Raw genomic sequence first — 27980 nt, 5'->3', positions numbered from 1 at the left:
CAAACGCCGCACACATGCGAGGGATAATGTTTCAATGCTTAGGGCTTCGAGTCTCACGAAGCTTTGAGAAATGTTGGTAATTGTTGGTCAAAACAACCCCTCTACTAGTTCTATGAAGGTTGTGAATAGGGGAACAGCTGACATGCGATGGACATTACACCTGAATACTAACGCAATAAGATTTTTTTTTTTTATAAATTCAGTCCGAACCTCTTGATGGGAAGGATTCACAAGGACAGAGCCACCGCTAAGCGAAGCTTGTTGCGGTGACCCTGTCCTCTACCCTCCGATCGCGCAATTCCAGTTCTATGGCAGAATTTAGAGTCCAAAGTTTAACGTGCGCACATAGCCGCGCACGGCCGGTCCCCTCACTGACTTCACCTGGCTGCGGCCTGCCACCAACCGCAACCATACCTGTCAGGAGGCCCATAAATGTCAAGCGCCCGTCGCGCTTCGAACCCGGACTGTTGTAACCGGGAACGCGTGCTCTCACCACGCGGAGTCCAACGCTCTACCAACTGAGCTACGGGACCGGCGTGGTGGAAGATGGATGGAATTGTCGACAGAGCACCATCCCAATGCTGTTATCACTTATCACATCATATATGAAAGGTCATGCACGTTACATAATGTACATATCAGATTGCATAAACACTACCAAAACAAGTGCTAAACGACTGTCAAATGATATTATATATCTATTCAAATTTCAAATGCAAAGACTCATAACACCTGGGCTTATACATAGGTAGGATACTGATAAATGAATTTGAAATGCATTGCTCTATTACAGCGTTTGTTTCTGTATGAGCAATATATTTTAGTAGGGTGATGATGAGTTGTGTTTAGGGACACCATAACGGTACTAACAGGCTGATAAATACGAAACTTGTCTTGCATGCAAGTGGCAGCCACTAAGAAGTGGCGCAACTTATCAAACAACCGTCGCCTATCAAACTGACGGGATATTAGTCCGAATGGTAGTCCGAATATTAGTCCTACTGGACATCTGTGCAGACTCGGTGTGTACTCAGCACCACCCACAAGCGCCTTGAGCGGATGTGCCGATCACGCAGCATCCTACCCCGTGTCCGGTGACCTCAGGGTGCGTCAGACGACGGCGCCGTTTTTGTCATCAGGCTCAGATGATCGATGCGTCGCCGGTGACTCGCTCCCTCGCCAACAATCACGCCAATCGTCGCCACTTGGGGGACGGTGACGCGGCCGGCGAGCGGGATGGACGGCGGGGTGGGTGTGTTGGTGGTCGCGTGGGTGTTAGATTGTGGGAGGAAATGGGTGCATGTGAGGGGTGGGTGCATGGGGAGGATTGCACGCAAGAGATGCTGGGTGCAAGGAGGTGTGAGTGTGGAGAATGCCGGGTGTATGGGATAGATGAATGAAGGTGTCGGGTCGGGCAAGTACCGCACTAGGGTAAGCTCGGCGTTGGGTGTGATGGCGATGTGTACTGTGGGTGTGAGGGAGGGTGCAGGTTGCAGGTCCGCGACTCGCACCCTCGCCCCAGACGGACGGGGCGCCGCGGCGCCTGCAGCCGCGCCGGAAGCGACCGACCGCGCTGCTTCCGGTGACCATGACGTCACGTGCGGCGACTGCGTCATCCGGGGCGCATGACGAGAGGAGGCGGGCCGGCCGGGGAGCGACCGCGTCAGCCGCCCCGTCAGCCGCCGAGAGGGTATGACCGTATGTGCGGTACGTACCAGGCCTTCCGGTTGTCGACACGTCGATGGAAACCTTCGACACATCAGCCCGTACAATGAGATGCAGAAGCATGGATCAGGAAAACCGCTCTAGGCAACAGTAACTGCTGCCTGTTGCATGACTCAGCTGGGGCATTATTGCTGTAAGAAGTGGCCTCTCTGAACAGCATATTACTGAATGACTTACAGCCAAACATAACACAGAAAACATGAAGCCATCTTTCATGGCGAGACCACTACAAAAGCACGCACAACCATTACCAAACTACAAATCAGGACAGCTTATCACATTAGCTTCAGCTTGTCAGTGTTGTTCAACATGCCAACTTGTTCATTAGTAATTCACTCTGTCTCAGAAGCTTATGACAAACTGTGTCCAACCTCATAGCTTTCTACAATCAACTACCTATCAAAAATCCCTGGGAGATGAAACAGGAAGCCACTGGACCTTGTCTCCTATAATTAGAACCTGTAATAACATTATGCCTATGACAATACAAGGTAAAAAAAGCATTCCAGGTTGCCCTTTTCAACCACCTACAGCATCAGCGTTACACAATCGTTTTGGCTAATGTTGGCTGTAGCTGCCTCAATCAATGACACTGGATGAATTGATATCAGTAAGAAGGTCCTCCAAACGTCTTCATTAGGAATGTCCAGCAGCATTAATGGATGCTAGATTACCATACGAGAAAGTCTGGGAAGCTCCCAATGACTGAAAGAAAATGAGCAGCATTTATAGATGGAGAATACTTAAAGAACACTTACCAAAACCTTGTTGAATTTTTCCTCCAGAGTATCTCTGTCTGGCATGGGTAGCTTCATTGATGCTGATGTTGTCACAGTCCCAGGGACAATTGTTGAGCAGTTGCCAGCACCTGCGCGCTTATCCATCAAGGGACTTGGAGATGGCTTCTCCTTTGTGCCACCACTAGATGAGTTCCCCATGATTATTACAATGTGAGGTGATCAATGTCAGGATCACACAACTAAAAATGATGAAACTTTCAACTTGGCGCCTGCTCTTGCCAGACACAATTTTGTTTCACAAACTTCCTCAAAGTTTGCAAAATGCAAAAACTGACTTTAGATTTGGACAAGCCTCACAAGCAGACCATAATTTTGATCTCTCAGCTACTCGATCATTGAAAACCTCCGACACATAGGTATGCACTGTAGCACAGTCCGCAAGTGACACGATATATTAATAAATATGTCACAGCATATAATCTACAGTTTGCACCGCAATCACGCATCAAATGAGGCCGCCCGCAGTCCGCAGATCCACCACACTCGCTTTGGCTTCCGATGTTGTTGTGCTGCTGGGGGCTGCCACTTTGAGCTCGCCACAAAGGGCTGCCAAATGAAGTCGCTAGTTATTGAGATATATTCCAAATGTCTCAGACCGTTGAGCAAAGTTGAATTTCTTTATAGCTGGATCAAAACAAGATAATAATTAAATAATTCAGACTTTTAAGCTTTTCATGGCAAAAAGTTAGGCCACGCAGCTAAATCAATTGTCCTCTTTAGGACAGAAGCAAGAATTTTTGCGGACGCCAAAAAAATCCCACGTCGTACAGGCACGCTATTACATGTTGGCAAAAACGTCTTTCGTAGATTGTAACTGCCTTATTTTTACCAAATTCAGTGGCCAACAATGAAAATCTTATTTTCTTACATTGTGTGATATCACTTGAAGTTTGAACGATTAGCAAGTGGGTCGACTCGAGACTCACGGCTAACTTTCAACGTGTTATCACTAAGGTAGTTAGTTTTAATTTGACGACCTGGACTCTTCTGGGAGTTATACAGCATTTCCCCAGGATATTTAGCAATATCGCCAGAATTCGCCGAAATATCTCAGCTATGCCAACAAGTAGCGGACAGAAGAAATTTTATAGGCCCACTGATTGATTTGAATCCGTACAAGCAAGGTGGGTTCAGCAAAAACGAAACCAGAGACAATGTCCACTGTAAACTTATAAACCACATGATTTCAGATATATTTATTCCTAAATATGATACCATGTAGAGCAGAGTTCCGAATTCCGCTTACTACGCGTCCATCGAACACGAGACACCGTACACACGTGAAGAAACCGAAATGTCCGTTTGACCAGGGTAGTTTGCAATGACACCATACAGCAGCAAGCTAACCATAGCTGGTTCCCCGGGTGCCGATATCCTCGCAGCCCTTTGCGCAAAGTTCCATCGCTCGCCCGACCGCGGCACCCGTCCTCTCGGCTCAGAGATCCCACCAGCTGCGCGGCTCCCCCGCCGCACACAGCGACCCCTATACCTCCCAGCGGCGGGCCAGTCACCGACGCCGCACCACACACCGCTCGTGCCAGCGAACGGCAGTCGTCTCCGGCGGCCTACGACGCAGAGCGCGGAGTGCGCCACACACAATACACAGAAGACTACACGGCGGATCAAGTGCATGCACAGACACTCACGAATACACAGATATTGAAGCACTCACGGTACACGCGACAGGGACAGGACGAGAGATCTCTGCGCGGCGGACGAAACCCAGGGCGGGAGGTTTCGTACCGGAGACGGCGTACAGCCACGGAGACGGCAGGCGACACCACTCCTACCGTGTTCCCGACCGGACGCGCGGACTCGAATATCAGGATATTCGAGAGGGTTCGACACCGTGCCACAACGCCACAAACATGTACAAAATTATAACGGGAACCGCGGCGCGCATATTGTCTCAAAATTAATTCACAAACACCTGACAACTTAGAGTTTACACCGCATACGCTACACGTCATTCGCAAATCGATTCGCCCGTACAAGCACATGCACGACACAACACACACGCACACTCTAGGCAGCCTAATCTATCTAGTACTAAGACCCCATCCTCCCCATGCCTTGCCCGCCCGAACCCCGCCCGTCCCCATCCCATTCACTAGCGCTCTGATCCAGAGCAGTTCACCACTCGTCTACATAGCTCTGAGTTCTTCACATCCCGATTGTGCAGATGTCAAACTGTGCACAGATCCGTTGACTTCAGTGTTTCACACAGTGTAGTGACACTACCGTCGGTCACGGAGGCACATGTGCCTCTTCTGCCGCTCGAGTCGTGTGTATGTGTGTGGCAGACTCTCATCGGTAAGGAGTGATCGTCTTACATCATCTCGACGGCTTCCTTCTTACCGCCGGCCGCGAGAAAGTCCACGTCCTCTTCGTCGTCCTGTAAGGAAAGGCAGACATGCAGTCAGAATTCAGACCAAGGGGAAGACACGAGAGAACACAAAGCTAGCTGCATAAATCGTTGCATTTGCAGAAATATTCGAAACCCGGATGGGCAAATCACACAAAACCAAAAATTGTACGCACACAAAAGGCAAATTCTAACCACAAAGAGCATGATCATTTTGAGCCCTGGCACTCACGTCGAAGCCGAAGCAGTTCTGCATGTCCTGCTTGCTCTTCTGGACGGCCTGGTCGTCGACGCGCCGCCGTCCGCCGGGCGTGGTGGGCCGGCGCGGCTGCTCACCGCCGGCGCCCTCGCCGGCCGCCTGGGGCAGCAGGTCGGCCGGCAGACCGTCGTCGGCCAGGCTGACGTCGGTGCCCAGCTGGGCGGCGTCGATGGAGGAGGCGGCCGGGCCGGCGGCCAGCTGCATGTCGATGCCGCTGCCGCCGGCGCCGGCCGCCTGGCTCAGCGCCGAGTCGGGCACCACGGCCACCGTCTGCTCCTCGCCGTTGGCGTCCTGGACGGAATCAGGCGAGGTCAGAGCTAGTGAGCCACGGCCGGGCGGTGACAGGCGGACACCGGAATCACAACAGGCAGCTAAAAACATGATCAACGTGCCGTGGGATACAATGCTGTCCGATCGCCAATCACGTCATATTATCACACCCGTCCCCAACTGAAACGTACCCACTCCTCCCAAATTCCGGACTCCCCCGCTCCCCAGCGCCTCGTTTCCCATCTGGCGCAGTCCCACAGACTCTCACCTGCAGATGGATGACCTCGAGGACGACATACTGCTGTCCGTCCTGACCCTGGACGGCGACCATCTTCTGCTCGGCGCCGCCGCCGCGGCCCTGCTGAAGCGCCTCGCCGCCCAGGCCCACCTCCTCCTCCCCCTCGTCCTCGTACATCTCCATCGGCTGCTGGTCCAGCGCCTGGCGGCCAGAGGATCGCGGGGGGATGGGTTACCGCTCTGGCAACGCTCTGGCACTAACAGCGCTCGGCGACACGCAAGAAACTGGCGCCAGTAGAAAGAGCAACAGAGAAAAAAGAGATAGCAACAAAGCTCGAAAACCATCACTTCTATTTCTAAATTCCAAAAGCTACCATCGTTAATTACAATGAGTCAGGTGTAGATAGACAAACTGTGTTGAATCGTTCGTTCAAGATACTATTAGATTACTAAAGATGTCAAAATACAAACAAGAGCTCTGGATGGCAAAAATACAAATAAAATATAAGAAATTGACATTCATAAAATTGTCCGGTGTCGCAGCGGTTGAATTGCCGCCCTTACCGTCACTTTGGTCTCCCGTCCGAGTTTGAGGGCCAGCTGCTTCTCGGCGGCGCTGGCCTCCGGGTCGTGGATGGCCAGGTGGCGGATCAGGTTGCCCTTGTGGCGGAAGGCGCGGCCGCACTCGGGGCACTCGTGCGTCTTCTCGCGCGGCTGTGGCGGAATGTAGTTGGGGTTGTGGTAGAGGTTGACGTGCCGCTTCAGCAGCTGCTTCTGTCGGAACGACTGGTCGCAGTGCTGGCAGACGAACGGCTTCTGGTCGGTGTGGACCAGCATATGCGACTCAAGGTGCCGCTGCGAGGTTGACATGTACGGGCAGAGGTCGCACTTGAAACACTTCTCACCCTCGTGCGTCTTGCTGTGCAGCTGGAACACAAAACAGAAAAACGGCTTCAGCACAGGGAGACACTTATCAGACGGCACGGTCACGTCACGACGATCATATTTATTTGTCAGCTCAATTTAAAAATAAATTATAATCTAGAGTTAATATATAAGTGATTGGATACATTGGAATTGTAATAGCAAATTCCCTCACAACCCATCAAAAAAATTACTGCACTCACTACTCAACTCGGCTGAAGTGGCGTACCTTGAACGAGTAGCGGTCCGGGAAGCTCTTCCCGCAGCGTTTGCACTTGATGGGCCGGTCGGAGGTGTGCAGCTTCTGCACGTGGATGCGCAGGTCGGTCTTACGCCCGCAGGTGGTCGGGCACAGCTCGCAGTGGTAGACCGGCTTCTCCCCCGAGTGGATCTGCCTGTGCGCCTTCAGAGAGTTACTCTGCGTGAAGCGCGAGCCACAGATGTCACACTCGTACGGCTTCTCCCCGGTGTGGATCCGCAGGTGGCGCTTCAGCTTGAACGTGTCCGGCGAGGCGTACGTGCAGTGCGGGCACTGGTAGGGCCGCTCGCCCGTGTGCGAGCGCATGTGGCGGCGCAGCTTGCTCAGCTCGACACTCGAGTAGTCGCACTCTGGGCAGGTGTGCGGCTTCTCCTTGGTGTGGATGTAGCGCACGTGGCGCACCAGCTCGCCCGATGTGGTGAAGTTGGCGTCGCAGAACTTGCAGCAGTGCGGCTTGGTGCCCGTGTGCGTGTTGACGTGGTTCTGCAGCGAGGCCAGCGTCTTGAAGCCGCGCTCGCAGACGGAGCACTTGTGCGGCCGCTCCTCCGAGTGGGACTTCATGTGGCGCGACAGCAGGTACCTGACAACACAGCAGAATCGTCGATCGTCAGCAAAAAGATTCTTGAAATTTCTGAAAAGGTTAGCAAAGAAATGTGGCATAATTGGTAGTGTCCCGCTTTAGGTTCTTGAAGCTGGTGAAAAATAAACATTAATACACTTATGAATGAATGAATGAATGAATGAATAAATGAATGAATGAATGACAATAAATGAAGGAAGGAAGGAAGGAAGGAAGGAAGGAAGGAAGGAAGGAAGGAAGGAAGGAAGGAAGGAAGGAAGGAAGGAAGGAAGGAAGGAAGGAAGGAAGGAAGGAAGGAAGGAAGGAAGGAAGGAAGGAAGGAAGGAAGGAAGGAAGGAAGGAAGGAAGGAAGGAAGGAAGGAAGGAAGGAAGGAAGGAAGGAAGGAAGGAAGGAAGGAAGGAAGGAAGGAAGGAAGGAAGGAAGGAAGGAAGGAAGGAAGGAAGGAAGGAAGGAAGGAAGGAAGGAAGGAAGGAAGGAAGGAAGGAAGGAAGGAAGGAAGGAAGGAAGGAAGGAAGGAAGGAAGGAAGGAAGGAAGGAAGGAAGGAAGGAAGGAAGGAAGGAAGGAAGGAAGGAAGGAAGGAAGGAAGGAAGGAAGGAAGGAAGGAAGGAAGGAAGGAAGGAAGGAAGGAAGGAAGGAAGGAAGGAAGGAAGGAAGGAAGGAAGGAAGGAAGGAAGGAAGGAAGGAAGGAAGGAAGGAAGGAAGGAAGGAAGGAAGGAAGGAAGGAAGGAAGGAAGGAAGGAAGGAATGAGCTACTTCTTTCTTAGTAGAAGCAAAAACAACATTTTTAGAAATATTACCACCGAACGAATGAAACCTCGTGGTCTGGCTTTTCATTAGGGGAGAGTGGGGAAAGATGCCCAGGGTTTGACTATGTCATATATTATTCGAAAATGACGATCGGAAAGCCAAAACTTGGAGTTTCAACGGAAGCCGACATCATTTTTCTCCAAAAAAAAAAAACACTTTCGTGCCTGAAATATGATAACTTTTTTTGCTATTAAGCATTTTCCTGAAGAAGTGAAAGGGGGCATCTTACCCCACAGGGTGGAAAAGACGCCCCCTGGCGTTGGGTAAGATGCCCCCTGCACTAAAAGTGACATAAATAGGCACGTGAATCGCCTGAACGAATCAGTAGTCCCTTCGAGCCTGCGGTAGACACCAAACGTCATCGTAAGGGCCCTCAAAAGTAGTCGTAAGGGGCTTCAGAGGTCATCGTTAGGGCCATCATAGTCCAGCGTGGCCAAACAAGCCTCCGTGGTGGCGTTCAGAGACCACTGTGGGGCCCTTATAGGTCTTCATGATGACTGAGGGCCCTCGAGCCCATCGTGGGGACCTCAGATGCCAGCGCGGCCCGTGGAGCCAACGTGGGAGCCCTCAAAGGATGTCGTGAGGGGCCCTGGAACCAATAATGGGGCCCACAGAGGCCGTCGTGAGGGCTCTCAGAGTCAGATGCCGCCCAAAAAGTCGCTGTGTGGGCCGAGAGACCGCCATGGGGAGCACCCGACCGTACCGGACTCTCAATAGTCCCAGATCGGCTTTTGTCTCTCATCATAAGTATGTAATAAATGATTTGACGGGCTGCTTGAACCCTAGTAGCACACAACATTGATACAACATCGAGATATGTTGAAATCAGGTTGATTGTCAATATTGGTGCTTCAACACGAATTCAACATTGATTCAACGTTGATATCACGTTGAAATTTGGTTGTGCTTTGTTGAATCTTGGTTGAAGTTCAACATTGTAGTTCAACATCGATACAACATTGTCCCAATGTTGAGTTCACAATATCGACAGATGTAGAGTTTCAACATTGTGATTCAACATTGATACAACATTGTCATGATGTTGATTTCACAATATTGATAAAAGTAGAGTTCCAACATTGTGATTTAATTACTATATTGCCCCGCGGTTGTGTTGACACTTGACAATATTGAAGGGAGAATGCTCCCTCGGGTGTAAGGGGTCCCATGAGCTCGACAGGTCCTAAGGCGTCAATCGGACTAGTAAGGGTGGGATCACTGAGGTTCCAACTAGACGAATATGGTCTTATAGAAATAGTACCTATTGGTATCTTATATAAGCATATACGTCTTGAATATGACATGGGTATAGAGAGTTATAAAGTGAATCGATCCTTAAATAAAGATAGCTCTACTTCATAAATCCTTTTATATCATCCTCAACCTACGTTGAATTAAGCAGCATTATTGTAATAGGCATTATTTTATTCGGGTGCCACCGGTGCCATTCAAGTATCACGGACCACGGTAGGTCCTACCAGTCGTGCGCTGAGCTCTTTCAGAGACCGTACCGACTGGAATCTAGCGACCGTTGGGCGCTGACCGTTTTGAAGACGCGGCCGGCAGCGGGCGGTCCCATCCTCGCCTCCGGCTAGAGAGGGGGAGACCGCGACAGGGGACCGCGCGTCCCCATCCCGTTGTGCCGGCTCGCAGAGTGCGGACGGGTGTGTTGAGTGTGTGGTGTCCAGTGTCGTCTTGCGTCTCCTCTTCCGACCATGTAGGTTTCCGCCAGTTTCTGCTGTGTGACAATCAGTGCATTTATCCTAGTTCTTGCAGTGCTAAGTTAAAAAAAAACTGGCGCTGAAACGTTCTCTTCAAAATGGTGGCGATCACCGTCGTCATTTACTTGCCTGCGGCAAAGGGAAAAAGTGCTGCTGGTGGCGTAATGTAGCGCCATGCCTTGAAACAGGGCCCGGTAAGTATAAAAGAATAGATGCAGGGTAGTGGGATGCATTAAGGGTACATGCGTCATACATGCACTTACATAAGTATCTATTATCTGAGCTGAAAATGACTGAACTGAATTTACTCAAAGGCCCAATTTAGGTATTACCGTTGTTACATAGGAATCTCCGCTTTGTTACAGGAGTGCGAGGCTCGACGGGCGACTCAACCCCCACGGCCCTGACTCAACCGCTCAAGATGTGAAAATGGCGGAGACTGAGCGGCGGCCGAGGTTGTGTGACGTGACGTGATGTGTGAAGTGTAGCTGACTCGAAAAAAGTGAAGAGCTGTGCATATATCATAGAAATACATTTTCCCCCGGATATTGACTGTGACGGTGACACTGGAATATTTTAGATAATTACGGGATACGTGATTTCGTACACGTATAGGTCTGTCGACAACATCGAGACAATGTTGTATCAATATGGAAACAATGTTGAATCAACCAAGAATCAACATCGAGACAATGTTGTATCAACACCGAGATAATGTTGAATCAATCAGAAATCAATATCGAGATAATGTTGAATCAACCAAAAATCAACATCGAGACAATGTTGTATCAACATCGAAACAATGTTGTACAATGTTGTCCTGTCAATATTGATACGATGTCGAAATTCAACATCGTATCAATGTTGAAAGTGGCTAACAGATTGACATCGATACAACATTGTTGTCAATATTGATACAACATCGATACAATGTTGATGTGCTACTAGGGAAGGACAGCCTACGGATTTAGGGGGGCGTCTTTCCCCATCAGGACAGGGGGCATCTTACCCCAAGGTACCGAAGTAACATTAAATCAGCACAATTTGTTAGCCATAAAACTACACCCGGAAACAAACTGTTTGGGACACAGTACACGCATGTTAATGTATCACGACTATAGCAAGGGACGCAAAAATTATCTACCTTCTTTGATATTTACAATGTTTTGACGCTAAAATATTTTTGAAAGCAGCAAATAAAAAACATGCAATCACCAGCCAGCGGCCCGTTGCCCAACTGAGCTTCGCAAATTTTTGTGCAGTTAACATAGGCAGGCTTCCGCTTTACGCTAAGAACATTAATTTCCAGGTTCCATTCTTTGTTTCCCCGCTAGAGGGGGTGGGGCGTCTTTCCCACCCTGGGCATCTTACCCCACTCTCCCCTACGATTACTTCCTAGCCAATAGCCATGCTACTGGCCAAATCAGCCCGGCTTCCACCCACCTCTTTGGACTGGTATAGTTGCAGTAGCTGCACATGTGCGCCTGCGAGACCGTCTGGGAAGACTTCCTGGGAGCGATCCGCGTGACGCGGGCCTTGTCGTCCTCCTCACCCGACTCCTCCTGAAACGGACGGGTAAACCAGCGAACGCCGGTGAAAATACGAGACTTACACCTCGATCGAATTGAATATCGAATTCGACGTTCGATTTGGTATTCGGCCAGGCAACGGAGACGAGAAATTAAACAAGACAAAGCATAATCGGAGGAAAACAATATGACAAAATTTGAATACAAATACAATCACGCTAAAATTCGAAAGTTCTTTCAAAATCCACGGTTGGTGTGAAGCCTGGATGTATGGCGTGACGTTACGTAAGAAGCCTTATATAAATTGTATCTTAACATTGTTTGTAGAAAAAAAAATCCATGAAATGATATCACAAAAATCCTGCAATTACAAAACACAGAATCCTGCGGCATACCCGTCCGACCGTAACCCCGCTCCACGTACCTCCTCTGGCTGCTCGTCCCCGTCGTCAAAGTCGTACACGCCGATCGTCTGGTCGTCGCCCTCCTGCTTCTGGCCCTCCTCGGCGTCCGGCTGAACGGTCAGGTCAGGTCAGGCCAGGTCAGATCAGATCAGCAATAGGGCAGACAGGAAACTGAGATGTGGGTATGTAGCCTATCGGGGAGAGGTGCGAGTTGCATGAAGCTAACACTCCGATCCACGATCAAAATGCACCGCAAATAATCAACCAGTATAACGCCTTTTGGGGCGACTAACGGAGCGAGCGAGAGGGTGGGCCTTGCACGTGCGAAATTTTGAGGGGGCACCTCCAACTGACTTGTGCACGGCACCTTACTAGCCGGTCCCTAGCGATGTGCCAAATTTGAGCACAATCGGCCCAGCCGTTCTCGAGATCTGGAAGCGGCACCCTGCACGTGCGCACGTGCAAAATGGGTCCCATCTGACTTTTGCACGGCACCCTACTAAATGGTCCTTAACCGTGTACCAAATTTGAGCGCTATCGGTCCAGCCATTCTCGAGATCTGGAATCGACCCCTGCACGTGCGCACGTGCAGCAGCACCCCAACTCTGGCACATGGATATGCATTGCCTAGTGGGTGCCTACCTACATGCTAACTTTCAGCGCAATCGGCCAAGTAGTTACCGAGATATTGCAACAATTACAAAAGTGACACCTCTTCGTTTTGCACGTGGCACGTGCATAAGGGGTCACCCACATGCATCGGGAATAGTCCAATACTTGGTAGAAGGAACGAAGCTACCCTACAAAAATTACCGCGTGTAAATCGGTCAAGTGGTTGCTGAGATATAAGCCTCGCAAAAGCGTGACCACGGCCGGCCGGCCGGCCGGCCGGCCGCTCATACTCAGAAATTTCCGTTAATCTAAGGAAAGACTACGCTCGCTTCGCTCGCTCCGTAATCACGGTTACGGACAGTCAAAAACCAATCACCATGTCGTGATGACAATACTGACATGTTAACTAGTTACCTTCTTTTGACACTAGCGATTGCTATACGAGTACACCACTGTCAAATAGACCCACAATCCCACTGCGCGTATCGCCAAGCCAGCCTCACAGCACTGACCCGACCGGCGCCGGCCCGGGGCGGATGGCGGCCGGTCGCTGACCCAGAGGTCACCGGTCAAGGTCACGATACCACACTGTCGCTGAGCGCACTACCGCCGCCGGACGGAGTCGCGCATGGTCATGTAAGTACCGCTGTTTGGGTATTGGAAGCCTCGCAGCCCGCAGCTGATGTTTGCGGTTGTGAATGTGATGGAACGTTAGATACACCATTGTCGTTTCAAAATCTTGCATTGTTTTTCTTGTCTTTTCAAAATGACTGCTAGTTGGAAAAGGAAATATTCAAGCTATTTTACTGTTTTCGTAAGTCCCCACTTCCTAGCTGTGAAGCATCAGAATCGATAGAGGCTGACTGGCGTTGTTAAACTCTCACCGAAATGCTCTATCTGGTCAAACCAGGTAGGGAGGCACTCCTTCGATATTTCCACCGCATTCGCGGATTGCTCCCCGCTTCGGTGCCCCGTCGAGTCTCCGCTCTCCGCCCCCTCCCCCCCCCCCCGCACCTGACGAGCACCCCGAGCCCGCCGGAGACGGCGCTCGCAATTCGACACCGACCGCCACCGTCTCAACGAAGCCATAACTGTTACGACGATCGGATATCGTCGGCATGTGGTGTTGTATGACGGTGATCGCAGGTGGTATTACGGGACACTAGGGTTAGAAGCGAAGCTTATCAGCCATTGAGCTAAGACTGAATACGCAAAAAAAAAAAAAAAAAACTTATTTCAGGTCGTAATCGACGATAAGCAGAAATTGGACCCAAGTGATGTCCTTTCCGCCTGGAGGTTAAGGTGCTTGACATTCAAATTGGCCAAAGCATTGACTGGGATTGGCTGAGTGACTTTGTTTGTCTAAGACCCTACTAGAATCAAAAATTTCCAATAGAAAACTATAGACGCACAAAGATTTCAAATCAATGACTCCAATACGGTTCTCACGTCGTGAGTATGGGATGTGTTGACCCCGTTAGCACCGCCCGCCCGGACTGACCTGCACAATGAGCACATAGCTGACTTCGTCCGAGTTGCCGTCGGAGGGGACCAGTGTGACCGTCTGATAGGCGCCGCCGGCGGCGGCTGCCACCGCCTGGCCGCCGGCCGCCAGCTGCACAGTCTGGCCCGCCTCCCCGGACGCCTGCACCATCGCCGCGTCCGCCGTCACCGCCGTGGCCGTCCGCACCCGCTGCAGAGGAGCAAGACGGTCAGGTCAGGTCAGCGGTCAGTGGTCAGTGGTCAGAGGTCTAGTGGTCAGCTGGTCTGATCTAGGTAAATGTAATCGGTCTGTGTACTATTCACCGGCTATGGTTATCGGTAAGGTTTTAAGTCGGATCAGCTGTCGAGGCCACCGTCGAGTGACTCGGGCCGGTACCCACTGGTCTCATCTGGTCACTGTGGTCAGGTACCCGTCCGTTACGACTCGTAGTCCAACTCGTACTTTCGAGTTGATGCGTTGGTCAGGACACCCGGGGTGAAATAACTGGTCGTCATTGGTCAGATGAGGTATGAGGTCACTGATGGGATTCACTGGTCGGGGTTTGGTCGGGGTAACCGGTCCGTGTCACTCATGGTCAGAGCCAGGTCAAACGGCTAGTTGACTGCTGGACGCTCGCTTAATTACATCACTCAAACTGTCCTCACTCGAGCAAAACCTGATCCAAGACGTACTTGATGTCAGGACGCGTTACCTACAGTTCCTTTGGCATTCCAGATCCAATACCTCTGCGCCCACCGGGCCGCCACAGCGCTGTGTCACGCGGCTGTGACGGCGCCCAACCTTCACTCAATATACCCTGCCCCGACCAGCGACTGCACAGCCTACCTTGGATCGTCGCAGGCCGCCATCCTCCTCGGTGGCCTCTCGGATGAAGTACTGTCCCGACTGGTCCACGTACACCTGTCCCACCTCGCCGCCCGCGCTGCCGGCTACACCACACAACGCCGTCAGCGCCATCGGTCTCGGTAGAAACATGCTCGATCAGACGGGTTAGTGCTTATAACTAAACAATAGTATGAATACGCACAGCAGTTTTCATTGAAACTTGAGCCAAATGAAACGCTCGCGTAAAAGAACAGTTCCAACTCATTTACGATATATAGCGAGCTTCATTCTGAATAGCCAGTAAAATGAGCTGAAGGCTGATTAACTTAACCCTACCGGACCACCCATACGTAAGTTCCGTTCCATCAATATCTTGACTGAAAAACTGATGTTATTATAATGGAAAAGAAATTGATTGGCACAAATGTATTATTTTAGCAGATAAAAAGACCGAAACACAGAATAACCTTATTCTGCCATGTTAATGTTTTTCCCCATTATATTTTCAATGATCAACGCAAAAACCACCATCCATTATATTACATATGTAGTTTTGTCTTACCAGGGTCGCTGGTGTTAGTTTGAAGATCTTTCTGGAAATTATCCAGATAATTCTGGATGTCCGTCATGTTTTCTTGGGTTTCCATTTTCAGGCCGTCTGAAAAAGCGAAGGAATATCGGTAGATTATTATAATTGCCGTTTTGGTTCCAAAACACCAACTAATCAACGGGCAAGAATTGGGGCAAGTTCGGTACGCTGAGCGTTTTCTAGGAACGCTCGTCAAATGCTTGAGAGATGAGCATGGCATATCCAAGGGCATATCTATCCTTGTAATGATTTTCGAGCATCTCTACCGAAATACACCAGTAAATCGTGCTAAAACGACATAATCATATCACAAAATTATCTCTTATAATTGAGTTATAATCACGCGCAAATGAGACCGTTTCCTCTTCAAAAAATGTATCCCAGCTTGAACTGAGATGGTAGCAAAATCGCCGCCTCAAAACAGGGAACAAGACATTTAGATAGCCGATGTGGTAGGGTTCATACCTATAAACGATATTCGATAACTTTTGAAGTCATAAAAAACTTTCCCTCGTCAGCTCTGGCTCGAGGGTCGTCCGTCGGCTCAGTCTGCGGCCTCCCGTTTGTTTTTGTTTTGCTTTTTGCCACAAAAATAACAACAAAATTGTGCCGTAAACTTGTCGCTCAAAGCAGGAAAATTTAACGGGGTAGGCGGTAGGTAAGATTGATTATCTCCGTTCCGTATCCGGTAATGGCTCTCATACTTGTTTCTGCCATTTCCTTTCGTGTTGGAAGGTTTGGAAGACTGATCATAAACTCTCCGCATACCAGAAATAGATGTGCCTATTACTCCCAAGAAATTAATTCGTCTTTGAATCTGAATTTTCGATAGTAGAGTGGAGTGTTCAACAGGCCACTGCATCGATGAAAATGCATTCCATCGCCGTAGACGCCAACTATCCTGCCCCGTTGATGGCGTCTATAAATTGAGGATCCGGAGACCGGACAGCATCCGAACCAAGGTGAGGCTAGGGCTGAAATGGGTTCCTGTAGGGGACCGTCTCCAATTCGATCTAATTTTACTCCAGGCGCCCTCTTCGACAACGCGTTCAGGCTCACCTTCATGATTTTCTCACTACTGGCGCTAGCGTAGGGGATGGGAGCGACCTCTGTCGGGGAATATGGACGTTCCTGCCGATTCGCGTCGGTTTTACGCATTGCAGGCAAGTATCCAGTGAAACGCATCCTAACTGTGATACGACGAACCTATTAAAAGTGGTATTTTCCATGAAACGTGACTTACCTGTCGACCTTCCCGAGAAACGACGGCGTAATGGCGTCCCAAAATGGCGGTCGATGCAGTGAAAATTTAATAGTGATGACAAAATATTATGCCAAGTACGAAGCTTATTTTGCACTCATCGGTGAATTCATACAAAATGAAATGCAAAAATAAATTAACGACAGTTCACAACCTTAATCGCACAATTATGTAACAAGGGAACAATAGATTATTAAAATCATAAATAAAATGATCTCGTTAAAATGCATATTTTACCATATATTGCAAAACTAGAATACAAATGTTTATTCAAATTTCTGAGCAAATAATTTACGATGTTTCAAACTTCAGTCAAAAGGCATTTACAACAACGCTCTGAAATATCTGACAAAATCATCAATTTTATTTCTTCTCTATTCCGCCATCTTTTGCTGTTTTCCGGCGTCGTGGCGGTCGTCGCGCGGTGTTGTTTTCCGGTAGGGTGGACTGCTGGTGTTTATTCCGTACTTGCTCACGATTGCTTCCAACAGAAAACATCAAATGAATTGATTTTAACGTTGGTTTAAGATTGATAGGTGCGTGGGAATGATGGTAGTGTAGTGCATTTTACCTGCGCCGCCTGCCGCACTTGCGGCTCTGGGGCGTTATACGATAATGACTTTGATACTTTTGTTTGTTATGATAATTTCACCCTGTTTAAGCATATTCCCAGCTATTGGTTTCAATATTTGTATGTTTAAGTACTATTCTCTTTTTGTTCGACTTTTCTTTGTTACGATCTCTCATATTTCATTCTTGTTTCGTGGAAGGCTTTTTGGTTTAACATTGAAAAAGGTATTTGTGAGATTTGTTAAGCTCCACTTAAAATAATATTTAACTACATATGTTTTCATGGTTGACACACACTTCCTTTATTATCCAAGCTATAAACTGGTTGATGCCCCAAGTGCACCAAGGCTGAAGACATAAATAAACAATATGATCCAACCTTCTATCAGTGGGGGAAACTGTGGTCAAATCTTCTATTTTTGGAAGCCTTCCATTTTTGGAAGGACCTTCCATAAATGGGTATGCATTTTCCAAAAATGGAAGGCTTCCAAAATTGGAAGGTCTAATCTCAGTGTTCCCAACTGTGATTCACATTCTTTGATTTAAGTTACGGCCTTTTTAAATGTGTAACATTAATAGTTGATTTTGCCATTTATGATCATTGATATAAGGAGAAGCAGCAGTGCTAGTGTTGGTAATACAGGCATGCTATGTCAATGTACATAGTGATATAATAGCATGGTGTCCTGGCGCACTGCTCTCTTTTTCTACTTCTAGAGGACACATAGAAATTCAGAAGAGAAAACAGCTGGTCAATAACCAACCAGGAGGAACACAGCTATAGCCCTGACAAAAAATGGTTTAAATCAAACTTACTATTCCTCATATAAATTGAAGATTCATGCTCCTTCGATAGAAAGTAACACGAAAAACGGCGCAGCAACGCCTATTTAATTCGTCCCATATTCCGGAAAAAAAACATTGAAAAATGACGAGACCTCCACCCAAATGTTTGGCAAAAGCCTTAAAAAATTGAAATCAACCACACAATATGCTAATAAATGCAGAAAATGGCAACAAATACAAGTTTTACTTGCCACTACACTCCCGAAACCGCCGCACTCTGTCCAGACAATTCCGCACTGTAAATATAGTCGGCGGTATCGAACAAGCATGGCCCGTCACTAAAGTACTTTTAAGGATATTTACTTTTCGTTTTTGATGCTTTTTGCTTACAAAATGTTTGATAAAGTCTTATAAAACCATCGTTTGTAGTTAAATTTTTGTCAATTTTCCACGACTCATTACTTTGAAAAATTACCTAAAATACATCCACGCTAGGATTTAGGCCTCCACGCTAGATTATGGACACTTCACTATGGCGAATAGAAAGCGACCAGGGGCGATAGTCGCATTTGCCTCATGTTCGGCGGAAATCGGTAAGTTCCAACATATGCGCAACATTTTCTATATTTGGGTACGATGACGTCGTCAGCGTACCCATTTTTGGAAGGTGCGTACCCATATATAGAAAATCCTTCCAAAAATGGAAGGCTTTCTAAAAATGGAAGATTTGACCACAGTTTCCCCGACTGCTATGGCAGACTGCTGACTGGGTCTGTTAATGAGCTGAGGCTGAATACTGCATATTATAATCAGAAGTGGTTTAATGCTTGAGATAGGAAGCATTGTAAATCCCTTGCTTTTTACTAGCTACTTTCATTATTTGTGTAATTGTTCTTGTCTGGAATGCTTATTTTAACAATATTTTTCTTTTCAGTGGGTGATGTGAAATAGCTGCCAAGAAGAAGGGCATCTGAGAGCTACACAGCAGATCAACACACGAGGGTGACAGCCAGTTGTCACTGAATTGTCTAGAACAATGAGTGTTATCATACGGCTCCAGAACCTGCCATGGTCGGCAAACTCTGCAGACATTCGGCAGTTCTTCCGTGGGCTGTCTATTCCGGACGGAGGGGTCCACATTGTGGGCGGCGAGCAAGGAGATGCTTTCATAGCATTTAGGTAAAGGTCATTTATTATTTCATCAACTGTTATGTTTATGTACCTATTGACCAATGTTTCAGGAAATTGTCTGGTGTTATCCACTCTTAACTAGGTCAATCACACTTTTTAATGGCTTTTTACCAGTATGTTTTTTTTTGCATCAACTCTTTGAAAAGAGTGATTATGATGATGTTAGTCACTCACTTCTCATTTAGAAACTAAAGCTTCAAAATGTTGACAGTTGATGCTCCAATTTCTTCTCTCATTTCCTTTGGCAGCTACTTGAGGCAAATTTTATTCACAAGATGTGATCAAGTGCCATCCCCTCTTGTTGTGACTTGTCCTTTTCTTCTTCTTGCAATGCTATTTTTGTTTGACAGCTGGTTTGAACTATCATGCTAGGTTTGACAAGTTTCATCCAGATTACTGGATTTAACAAGCATAATTTAGTGTCATGGTCATTGTCAATCCTAGCTCTCAGGTTATTTTATTAATGCTGACTACACATGAAGGTAATGAAATAGTCAGTTGGATCTAATGGAATGCCAAGATGTTTTCCACCTTTTGAACAAGGTTAGAAGCACAGGATAATGTATGAGTCCCTGTGTAGCAATATCATGCTTAAAGCTCAGTTTCGATCGGCACTAAGGATCGATCGCTCGGTAATTATTTCGGTTATTTTTTATTATACTAGGCGGGGATTTTATATTAACAGAGAAATACGTATCACTCCCGAAGCATCACCACACGATAAGTCTATTCGTAGCTCTTAGTCCTTTACCGTGACGGTCTTCAATGATGCGTAAAGGCGGCTCGGAATCGTCGCCGCTATGGCGTGCGGCTGATCTGCGGCGAAATCGAAACGGTGACTCCCGGTATCTGTTTCACGGCGGAGCGCTACAGTGCGCTGCGCGCGTCGGCGCGTTGGGTTTCCATGGCAATATCAACAAACTTCCCTCTGACGCTGCGCTATGACGTCATTGCAAAACGCTAGCACCGCGGCGCCAGCATCATCCGCACGCTAGCAGTATTCGCACTTAAACTTCTGTTCAATCGGTACTAGGTCCTTCAAGGTCTCTGTTCGAAACGCGATTTATCATAAGCTAACGGATCGCACGCAGCGTCATTCGAGTGACGTCAGGGGTATGCCTCAGCTCCCAGCGCGCGCAGCGTCGGGCGGTGAAACAGGGCCCCCGGTGTCCGTTTCGCCTCGATCCTGTCGCTGCACAGCACCAGGTTACGGGGACCGAGACGGAGACGGGCGCGGGCAACACCTGAGCACCAGCAGCGCCGGTGTGTCGAGGCCAGCCCCGGACACCGCCCGCGTTTGCTGTACTTTTAAAAGATACAGTTATTAGAAATCAAACTTTTTGCAATGATTTTATTTACAGATGATCAGATGGTCTTTGCTCCTAAGATCGCGTAAAAACATTTGATCTAGCTTACTTTCTACTATTTGCATCTTTTGAACATGACCGCATTCATTATTTTTTTTTTTCAAAGCGCAGACAAAACGCTGTAACATGCGGAATAACTACAACTACTGAACAGCATAATCGGCACACTTGTCGATTGGCCCAACTTAGCGAACGCGAGTACGTATGGGGACGATACATGCATAGTTTGATATGATAATGATAGCTATTACGAGGCATAAACCATCAATACGGATAATGCTTATCACATACCGCGGATACGAATCCTGCTAGGTCTGAAAAGCTCAAACACAACGAAACAGAACCTTTTCAACGGCCCAAATATTCCCTGGGTATATTTGAATCGCCCAATCAGTTGCCTTCACCGTCACGCTGGCTCGGAAGCCTAAAACACAGGAGCTTCATCGCTTCACGGGTGTCAACTGTCGTCGCAGCGATAATCCCTGTACATTGTACATATTGGGAGTAGGTGCGGATTACGGTACCACGCGCGGGTGCTTTCAACTGGGCACCTCTCGAACTACTGATAGCGGAGCCTCGTACACGGGCTTCTTTCATGTCTTCGTGAAGGAGCTTTTGGTGTGATCCGAGACTGAAGCAGATGCCACCGTGCGCGGCATCACTGAGTCTTCACGACAGCACCAGCCAATCATACGAGGGCTCGTGCTTGGCAATATGCTACAATAAGTCATACACAAACAGTATGTTTTTCGTACCCTGCCTCGCCACACACAAAAACAATCATTGTCCATGCACCTTGTCCTATCGTTCAAACGAAGTATCATTTGACCAGAACCACTCATGCAGAAACGAAAAAAAAACTATCACGCATTGTGTTCATTCCTGACTACCACGTGTAGCTTATAAACGACGTACGGTTGACGATTTACGACATAGTAGGTAAATATGTAATAGGTTTGGGGCGCAGTGGCTAGTCGAATTCGTATGTGGAGTTTTATCATCTAACATGGCTCAAATAGGGCAAAACATAACTCGCTGATACGAAGCAGGCCTAACAAACCCGGCAATCACAGGCTGGGGAAACGTCGCCAGACCTGATAGGCTATTAGGGGATTTTGTGCATTTACTAGCATGATTTCTGACGGCTCGGTCAGGAGCACGGGTCAATTTATAAACTGTTGAAGCACAGGGTTGATGACAATGGTTTGGTGTATGATTCTCGCATCTGCTGACTCCGGTTGCACGTTTTTTGTTTTGGCATGGGCATTCATGTTCAGTTCAAAACACGATCAGCATGGTCATTCACGATCAGGTCAAGACAATCCTGCGGTCCCTGTCTGGATGGGAATTCAAAGCAGTGGCGTTCACTTTGTAATGCTTAGTAACATTGGGTTCCATGACAACTGAACCAGTGACAGCTGAACCAGGACAACTGAACCAGTGACAACTGAACCAGTGACAGCTGAACCAGGGACAACTGAACCAGTGTCAACTGAACCAGTGTCAACTGAACCAGTGTCAACTGAACCAGTGTCAACTGAACCAGTGACAACTGGACCAGTGTCAACTGGACCAGTGACAACTGAACCAGTGGACAACTGAACCAGTGACAACTGAACCAGTGACAACTGAACCAGTATGACAACTGAACCAGTGTCAACTGAAACAGTGACAACTGAACCAGAGACATCTGAACCAGTGACAATTGAACCAGTGACAACTGAACCAGTAGCCCAGCCAGCAATTTTACTCCGGACCCAAGCAGGCGGAAGTGAGGCTTGCCCGACATTTTTAGTCGGGCGAAAGTCGGCTAGCGCTTGGGCTAAAGCCGGCTAGCGTCTGGGCAGTCGGCGTATGACTCAAAAAACGCCGACTAAAGCCAATGTTCTGCCGGAGGTATGCGCGCTCGGCGAGCTCAGGACAGCCGGTTTATATAGCCTTGGGACAGCCGTAGTTGCGCCCTAGTTGTGCGGCGTTTGGCGCAAGCCCGATGTAAGCCCGAGCAGTCAATCCATTTATATACCGGAGATTCCTCTGGGCCCAGGCCGGCTGAACTCTGCCAAGCCCACGTTACATGCCCTGTCTGTCCCGAGTTAAGCCATCAAAGTGAATATTATTTATACGTTACTAACTATTCGGGCGTCCCAGGTGGGCGTAACGGCTACCACACCAGTTCGCGACCACCAGGCTCTGTCAGCCATGTCAGCCATCGTACGGCTCTCGGACGGACACTTTAATAGATCGGACACAGATCAATTGGCAGACCGGCAGATTGGTACAGTCCGTCCGTCCAGTCACGCGCTACCTTATACCTATACAGCGCAGTACGACATTAGAATTGTTTCTGGTTCAGTTGTCCACTGGTTCAGCTGTCCACTGGTTCAGTTGTTCGCTGGTTCAGTCGTCACTGGTTCAGTTGTCCACTGGATCAGTTGTTCGCTGGCTCAGTCGTCACTGGTTCAGTTGTCCACTGGTTCAGTTGTCCACTGGTTCAGTTGTCACTGGCTCAGTTGTCACTGGTTCAGTTGTCACTGGTTCAGTTGTCCACTGGTTCAGTTGTCACTGGTTCAGTTATCACTGGTTCAGTTGTCCCTGGTTCAGTTGTCCCTGGTTCAGTTGTCACTGGTTAAGTTGTCGCTGGTTCAGTTGTCACTGGTTCAGTTGTCCCTGGTTCAGTTGTCTGCCTACCGTATCATTGGCGTCGCATATACAATCATACCATACACAAATCGTGTTTAGTGGGCGAACCGCTTGTCCTCAGCCTAGATTGAGCACTTCTGGAATCGTGCAATGCCGGAAGGTCGAGGTGATGTTCTGACTTAGATCTGGGAAGGAAATCGTTCATTATCTGAGTCTACCGTTTCATCTGGGTTAAGCTCCTCCCAACTAGTAAATTAGCTAAGAAAGGTGCCTTTTTCCTCATGCTCGTCAGATGGGTCATGCTGTCCAGAAAGTTCTTTGTAAATTTCGAGATCCAGCTGTCCAGGCTTTCGCTACAAATCCGTCAAGCACTGGCGTTGCACGTTGACAGTTTGTGCGTTGCACAGCGTTCATATGCTGTCTCGACGGTAGCCTTCGACTCTCTGCAAACGACAGGTCCTATCCTGGCGAAATAACGCATGTCACGACGGAACATTGGGCACCTTTTTGAAATGTTACGTCGCTGTTACGTCGCTAAAAGGGCCAATGTCGACCAATCGCAGCTTGGGAACGCTGGCCGCAACGTGAGGCCCCGGATACGAAACCATTATATTGAACCCTTTATCCGTTAGGGTTGGCAAAGCCATCATTTGCCTGGTTTGTTAGGTTTGTGACCTAAAGTTGACCCCTAGTCAAAATTCACATCGAGATCAGTTCGCAAAAAGGACGTCAAAAAGATGATACGCGAAGTCAAACTTAACAATTCGAAATCACCTTTGACATTTATTTTTTTTTTTAATAACATGGATATTTAACCTAAGCCATAACCATAAGCTGTTTTGTTCACCTCAAGAGGTTTACAGGGGTCTGATTTAGCATACGTTCATCGAGGTCGAAATTTAGAAATCACGTAAATGTGCTTACTTTTGAATCGCTACTATCAGGTCTTACCATACAGTCAAATAATATATTGATCATCAATAATAGAAATGGGTGGCGTAATAAGCAACAAGAAATCAATGCCTAGCAAAATAACAACCTCAGGGGATGTCATCAGTGGACCATCCATAATGAGGGTTTACTGTGCACTGTGTATTATATTATATTAAACACCCGTAGATCATCCACGATAACCGAGGCTACATTGCTCAGTGTCAAAAACATACATAAAGCATGCATAAAACGAACGATTGGGGAGGTATAAGAACACGCATTCAAAACATGCTCTCGAGCAACCGCGCTTTACATATTTGCTTTACATTTGCTTTACATTACATGGCTTTATACATTTGTGACCAAACTATAACAAGCCAAAGGCCTCAAAGTTCAGACTTATATGCTGAAAATGCAGTACTGGTTACGAGAAACGAATGCGTATCATTAGATGTAGGCAAATGCACCGCGCTCCACAAAATTTCTCCAGGCAGCAGTTGTTAGAGGGATCTATTTTTACATTTGCATGGCGCTGCCGCTTCTCCATTCGTACAACATACGGTAGTTGTTTATAAAAGCCATCCAGGCTGCTATATTTATGCTTCATGCTCTTTATTCTGACTTATAATCGACCGATCGTCTTTTACGTTATTTTCGTCATTACGCAGAACCTTTCCCAGAACCAGAACCAGAACCTTTTGTGAGAGAACCTTTCGGCGAATTAATGATTGGGGAGGAGTAAGGAAAGAAGGCAAACATACACCAAGTTCTCCCTATCGCGGAGAGCCATCAGCACCCCCGCAGAGGAGCGTTGGTCGGGCCGTCCGACCCCAATGCTGCCCGGTCGCGGATGAGGGAACTTGACCGTCACAAGGGCTTCGGGCTGTTACCAAAGAGTGTGACAGTGACCGTCAAACACGAGCTGGACGGTGCTCCGTTACCTCGACGATGCTTAGACGGGCTTACGACCAGCCAGTCATACCTTCGTCACCGGTGGCGATGATTGGAATCGATATACCTCGCCAGCGTTGCTTCAGAATCTGTGACTGGCCGAGATGACATCGATTTGGATCAGTTATGCGGCAAACGACGCTCTGACTGGAAATTGGCATGCCTGCGACGACTGCAGAGGAAAAACACTTATCAGGAAACGCACTACTAGACGGACAAAGGTACCCACGCCGTGGCGGTGGTCTTGCACATCACGCTGAAACTGAGAACACTTCCCGCTGCCCATTGAAATCGGCTCGTGGACCACGGAGGGACGTGTAGCAATGGGCGTTCGAAGTTTAGTTTAGCTTCTTAAAGTCGTCGTGGACGGGGACACCCCATTTAAAGACGAAGTCCTATAAGAAAACAACGAAAGGTCGCCAAAAGGGCCTACACGCAACTTGGATATTTTCTAAGCCAGTGTCAATCGAAAGATAGTTTTCGCGGTTCGTTTTTTTTTCATATCGCCTGATGCCCCGAAGTCATAGGGCTACAACTCTAACTAAAGTATTCGAAAACTCGTCTCTGCTGTAGTGACTGTAAGCAAGCCCTACATAATTCTCCCGAACACTGAACACCACGTGGAAGTTGTGACTTCAGAAGTGGCAGCGAAAGTCCATTTTTTATTAAAGGGACCCTCCCACCTTAACATTAAATTTGAGCTGAGATAGCCAAAATGGGGTCCCTGGCTCACAATTACCGGTTTCGGCACTCACAACATCGAGAAATGCCTTAAATCAGAAATATTGAATTTAAAAATTGCAGCATTTTGATTCAGAGGGGCTAATGCTTAGGAATACCCCTCTGAATGTGTGACGTCAGCGCAGATATCTAACGATTTTTAAATGTTTGACTAAAACGTTTTGTAGCACGCGTACGTATATGCTATTTGCGCGCAACATCTGCCGCAAACGCCGCACTTCTAAAATAAAGTCGCTAGAAACAGCGGAGATCCCAAAAAAGTAAACAAAAGTAAAAGTCTAATATCTTGAAAACCGGTGAATATTTTTCGATGAAATTTGGTAGATATTCGTTTTCGCTCTTTCTGAACCGAGCGACATCACTTTCATGCCAATTCATAAACTTTTTTGAAGGTGGGAGGGTCCCTTTAACTCAAGAAAGATGTTTCGTGGGACGTTACATGGATACCTACCTATTCGCTGCAACGAATTTTCTGACGATCACTTTGATGCTGAGTTAGGTACTGGGTAAACCTATTATGAACTTTGATCGCCGCAACACCTTCAATTAAGGGGGGGGGGGGCACTGCCGACTTTTGGTCCCATTCTTTCCATGCAACGCCCATAGGGCTAATGTTAAAATGACAAAATCAAGGGGGGCACGGTGTCATCCCCCCGTTCCGCCGCCTATGCTTAGCGGAATGCGTCAAAGTAGAATATCCAAAGGTGTTTCTGTACATTGGCTTAAGTTAAGCGAAACTTAGTTAAGCCGCTTATAACTAGGTAACTGCCGTATCATTCTGAAAATGCCAAATATCAGCACGCTCATGGCTGGTGGCCCGTCTGTGAAAACTTACCCTGCGTGTCTGTGCACCTGTAGTGTATCTAATTCGTCTCGAGTTCTGCACAGATAACCGGGTCTCACGTCAAGCACTTGCCTCAGTCAGCAATCTAGGTGAAAACCAATTGACCTATGATCAAGTTACGTGGCTGCTAAATGTTCGTGTACTTTCCGGCCTCAGCGACGGAGAATCAACGACCTTGGACTTACAAAATATAGAGCTGTGCGCGCGCTTCTTCGCTTACGACCTACTTTATCATTTTATTTCTGGAGCTTATTGTCATGTGAACTATTTATTACGGACCCCGGACTAGGAATATCTTGACGGCTCCGATTCGGGCCGTTGGAAGTTCGGTAGCCGGTTGCACGCCCAAATAGAATTCCCGGCGTAACAGGGGACTTCTCTGATATCTCCGCCTGGGTGGTGGCACTTTTTTTCTTGTTTGTGCGCCCTCCTACAGTGGGGGCAGCGCACCACAGACCGTGACACTCTGACGTGCTTTGTTGTCTGGTGGAGGTCACAGAAAGCACAGCGCCGGACTGGCTTTGTGTCTGTCAGCTCTGTGTGGCCGCTCCTGGGATGTGTTTTCTGGTTGAATGACCAGTTGACTACTCCACCGTCGGCCCGCTCTGCCGGTCTCGGCTGGTGGCGTCGAGTGACTCCGAGCGGCGGCAGGCGGAGCACGAGCTCAGGCTATATCACAACACCGGCATACAGCATTGGTGCACGTCGCAGTTGCTGCTCTTCGCGGGGCCGAGGGAGTAGCGACTCGCTGGCTTGAGAGCGGAAGATTGAGTGACACGCCTAGCGGAGCAGTGTCTCCACTTTCCCCCACTTGAAATACCCGAAATATCTTTGACTGCTGGGCGTCAGGTCTCGCATTAGATGACCTAAACCAGATCGCCTTGGACTTGGCTTAGTGAATACGCTGACTGATGCAGAGGACATTTTCGACTATGTCCTCCCTCAACCCCATCCCCAACTTCGGGAGTGGCCCATTTGCACATCCCCAAAGCGATTCCGATAGCTGAGGTCTGAGTTGGTCGAAAGCTCAATCAGTAATATCGGCCAGCTTTGCGGTTCTGCTCAGTTTCGGCTGTTGGCCAGCGACTATCTACGACGGGCCATTATCTTAAAATAAAAACTCGCTGTTTTACCTACCTATTGCATTCGCCACTCAATGCAAAGCTTAAAATTATGGCTGGTCACTGGTCAGGGTTGTAGCACACGTTCTTATTTCTTGTTATTCGAGCTGTTTCGTTTCGAGTCTTAGTTGTTGGGTCGGGTGAATGCGTGCACGCAATCGAC

At 48.1% G+C, this 27980-nt stretch overlaps 3 protein-coding genes across 7 annotated transcripts in view; 1 reads left to right on the top strand and 2 right to left on the bottom strand.

Moving 5' to 3' along the window:
- Positions 1-3030, bottom strand: part of LOC122370992 (formin-like protein) — a 55329-nt gene extending 52299 nt beyond the window's left edge. Inside the window, exon 1 of one of the 2 annotated variants that reach the window (XM_043347020.1) lies at positions 2484-3030. In XM_043347020.1, coding sequence (XP_043202955.1) covers positions 2484-2663 — 180 coding nt within the window. In that variant the 5' untranslated portion in view covers positions 2664-3030. The remainder of the gene's footprint in view (positions 1-2483) is intronic. The other variant, XM_043347021.1, reaches the window with a different exon arrangement.
- A 676-nt stretch (positions 3031-3706) lies between these two features.
- Positions 3707-26811, bottom strand: LOC122370991 (transcriptional repressor CTCFL-like). Of its 2 annotated transcripts, none has more exons than XM_043347019.1 (11): positions 26688-26811; positions 15386-15481; positions 14824-14927; positions 13996-14187; positions 11903-11992; positions 11393-11511; positions 6810-7419; positions 6221-6583; positions 5688-5858; positions 5123-5440; positions 3707-4920 (listed from the first exon to the last, which is right to left on the bottom strand). In XM_043347019.1, the coding sequence occupies exons 2-11, from the start codon at positions 15468-15470 to the stop codon at positions 4855-4857; spliced, it is 2118 nt and encodes a 705-aa protein (XP_043202954.1). In that variant the 5' UTR covers positions 15471-15481; positions 26688-26811; the 3' UTR covers positions 3707-4854. The 2 variants fall into 2 exon arrangements, with proteins under 2 accessions (XP_043202954.1, XP_043202952.1); XM_043347017.1 differs by lacking the exon at positions 26688-26811 and adding an exon at positions 16656-16715.
- The window catches only part of LOC122370990 (collagen alpha-1(V) chain-like), a 42802-nt gene continuing 31101 nt past the window's right edge, over positions 16280-27980 (top strand). The window contains exons 1-2 of one of the 3 annotated variants that reach the window (XM_043347016.1): positions 16280-16374; positions 18964-19208. In XM_043347016.1, coding sequence (XP_043202951.1) covers positions 19066-19208 — 143 coding nt within the window. In that variant the 5' untranslated portion in view covers positions 16280-16374; positions 18964-19065. Of the gene's footprint in view, positions 16375-17059; positions 17210-18963; positions 19209-27980 lie in introns of those variants that run through there. The other 2 variants (XM_043347014.1, XM_043347015.1) reach the window with 2 other exon arrangements.

This window comes from Amphibalanus amphitrite, unplaced genomic scaffold (genome assembly GCF_019059575.1).
Source record: "Amphibalanus amphitrite isolate SeventyFive unplaced genomic scaffold, NRLGWU_Aamphi_draft 001192F_arrow, whole genome shotgun sequence".
NCBI lineage: Eukaryota > Metazoa > Arthropoda > Thecostraca > Balanomorpha > Balanidae > Amphibalanus > Amphibalanus amphitrite.
Note: the sequence above shows the minus strand (reverse complement) of the source record. Positions and strands in the feature narration are given on the sequence as shown.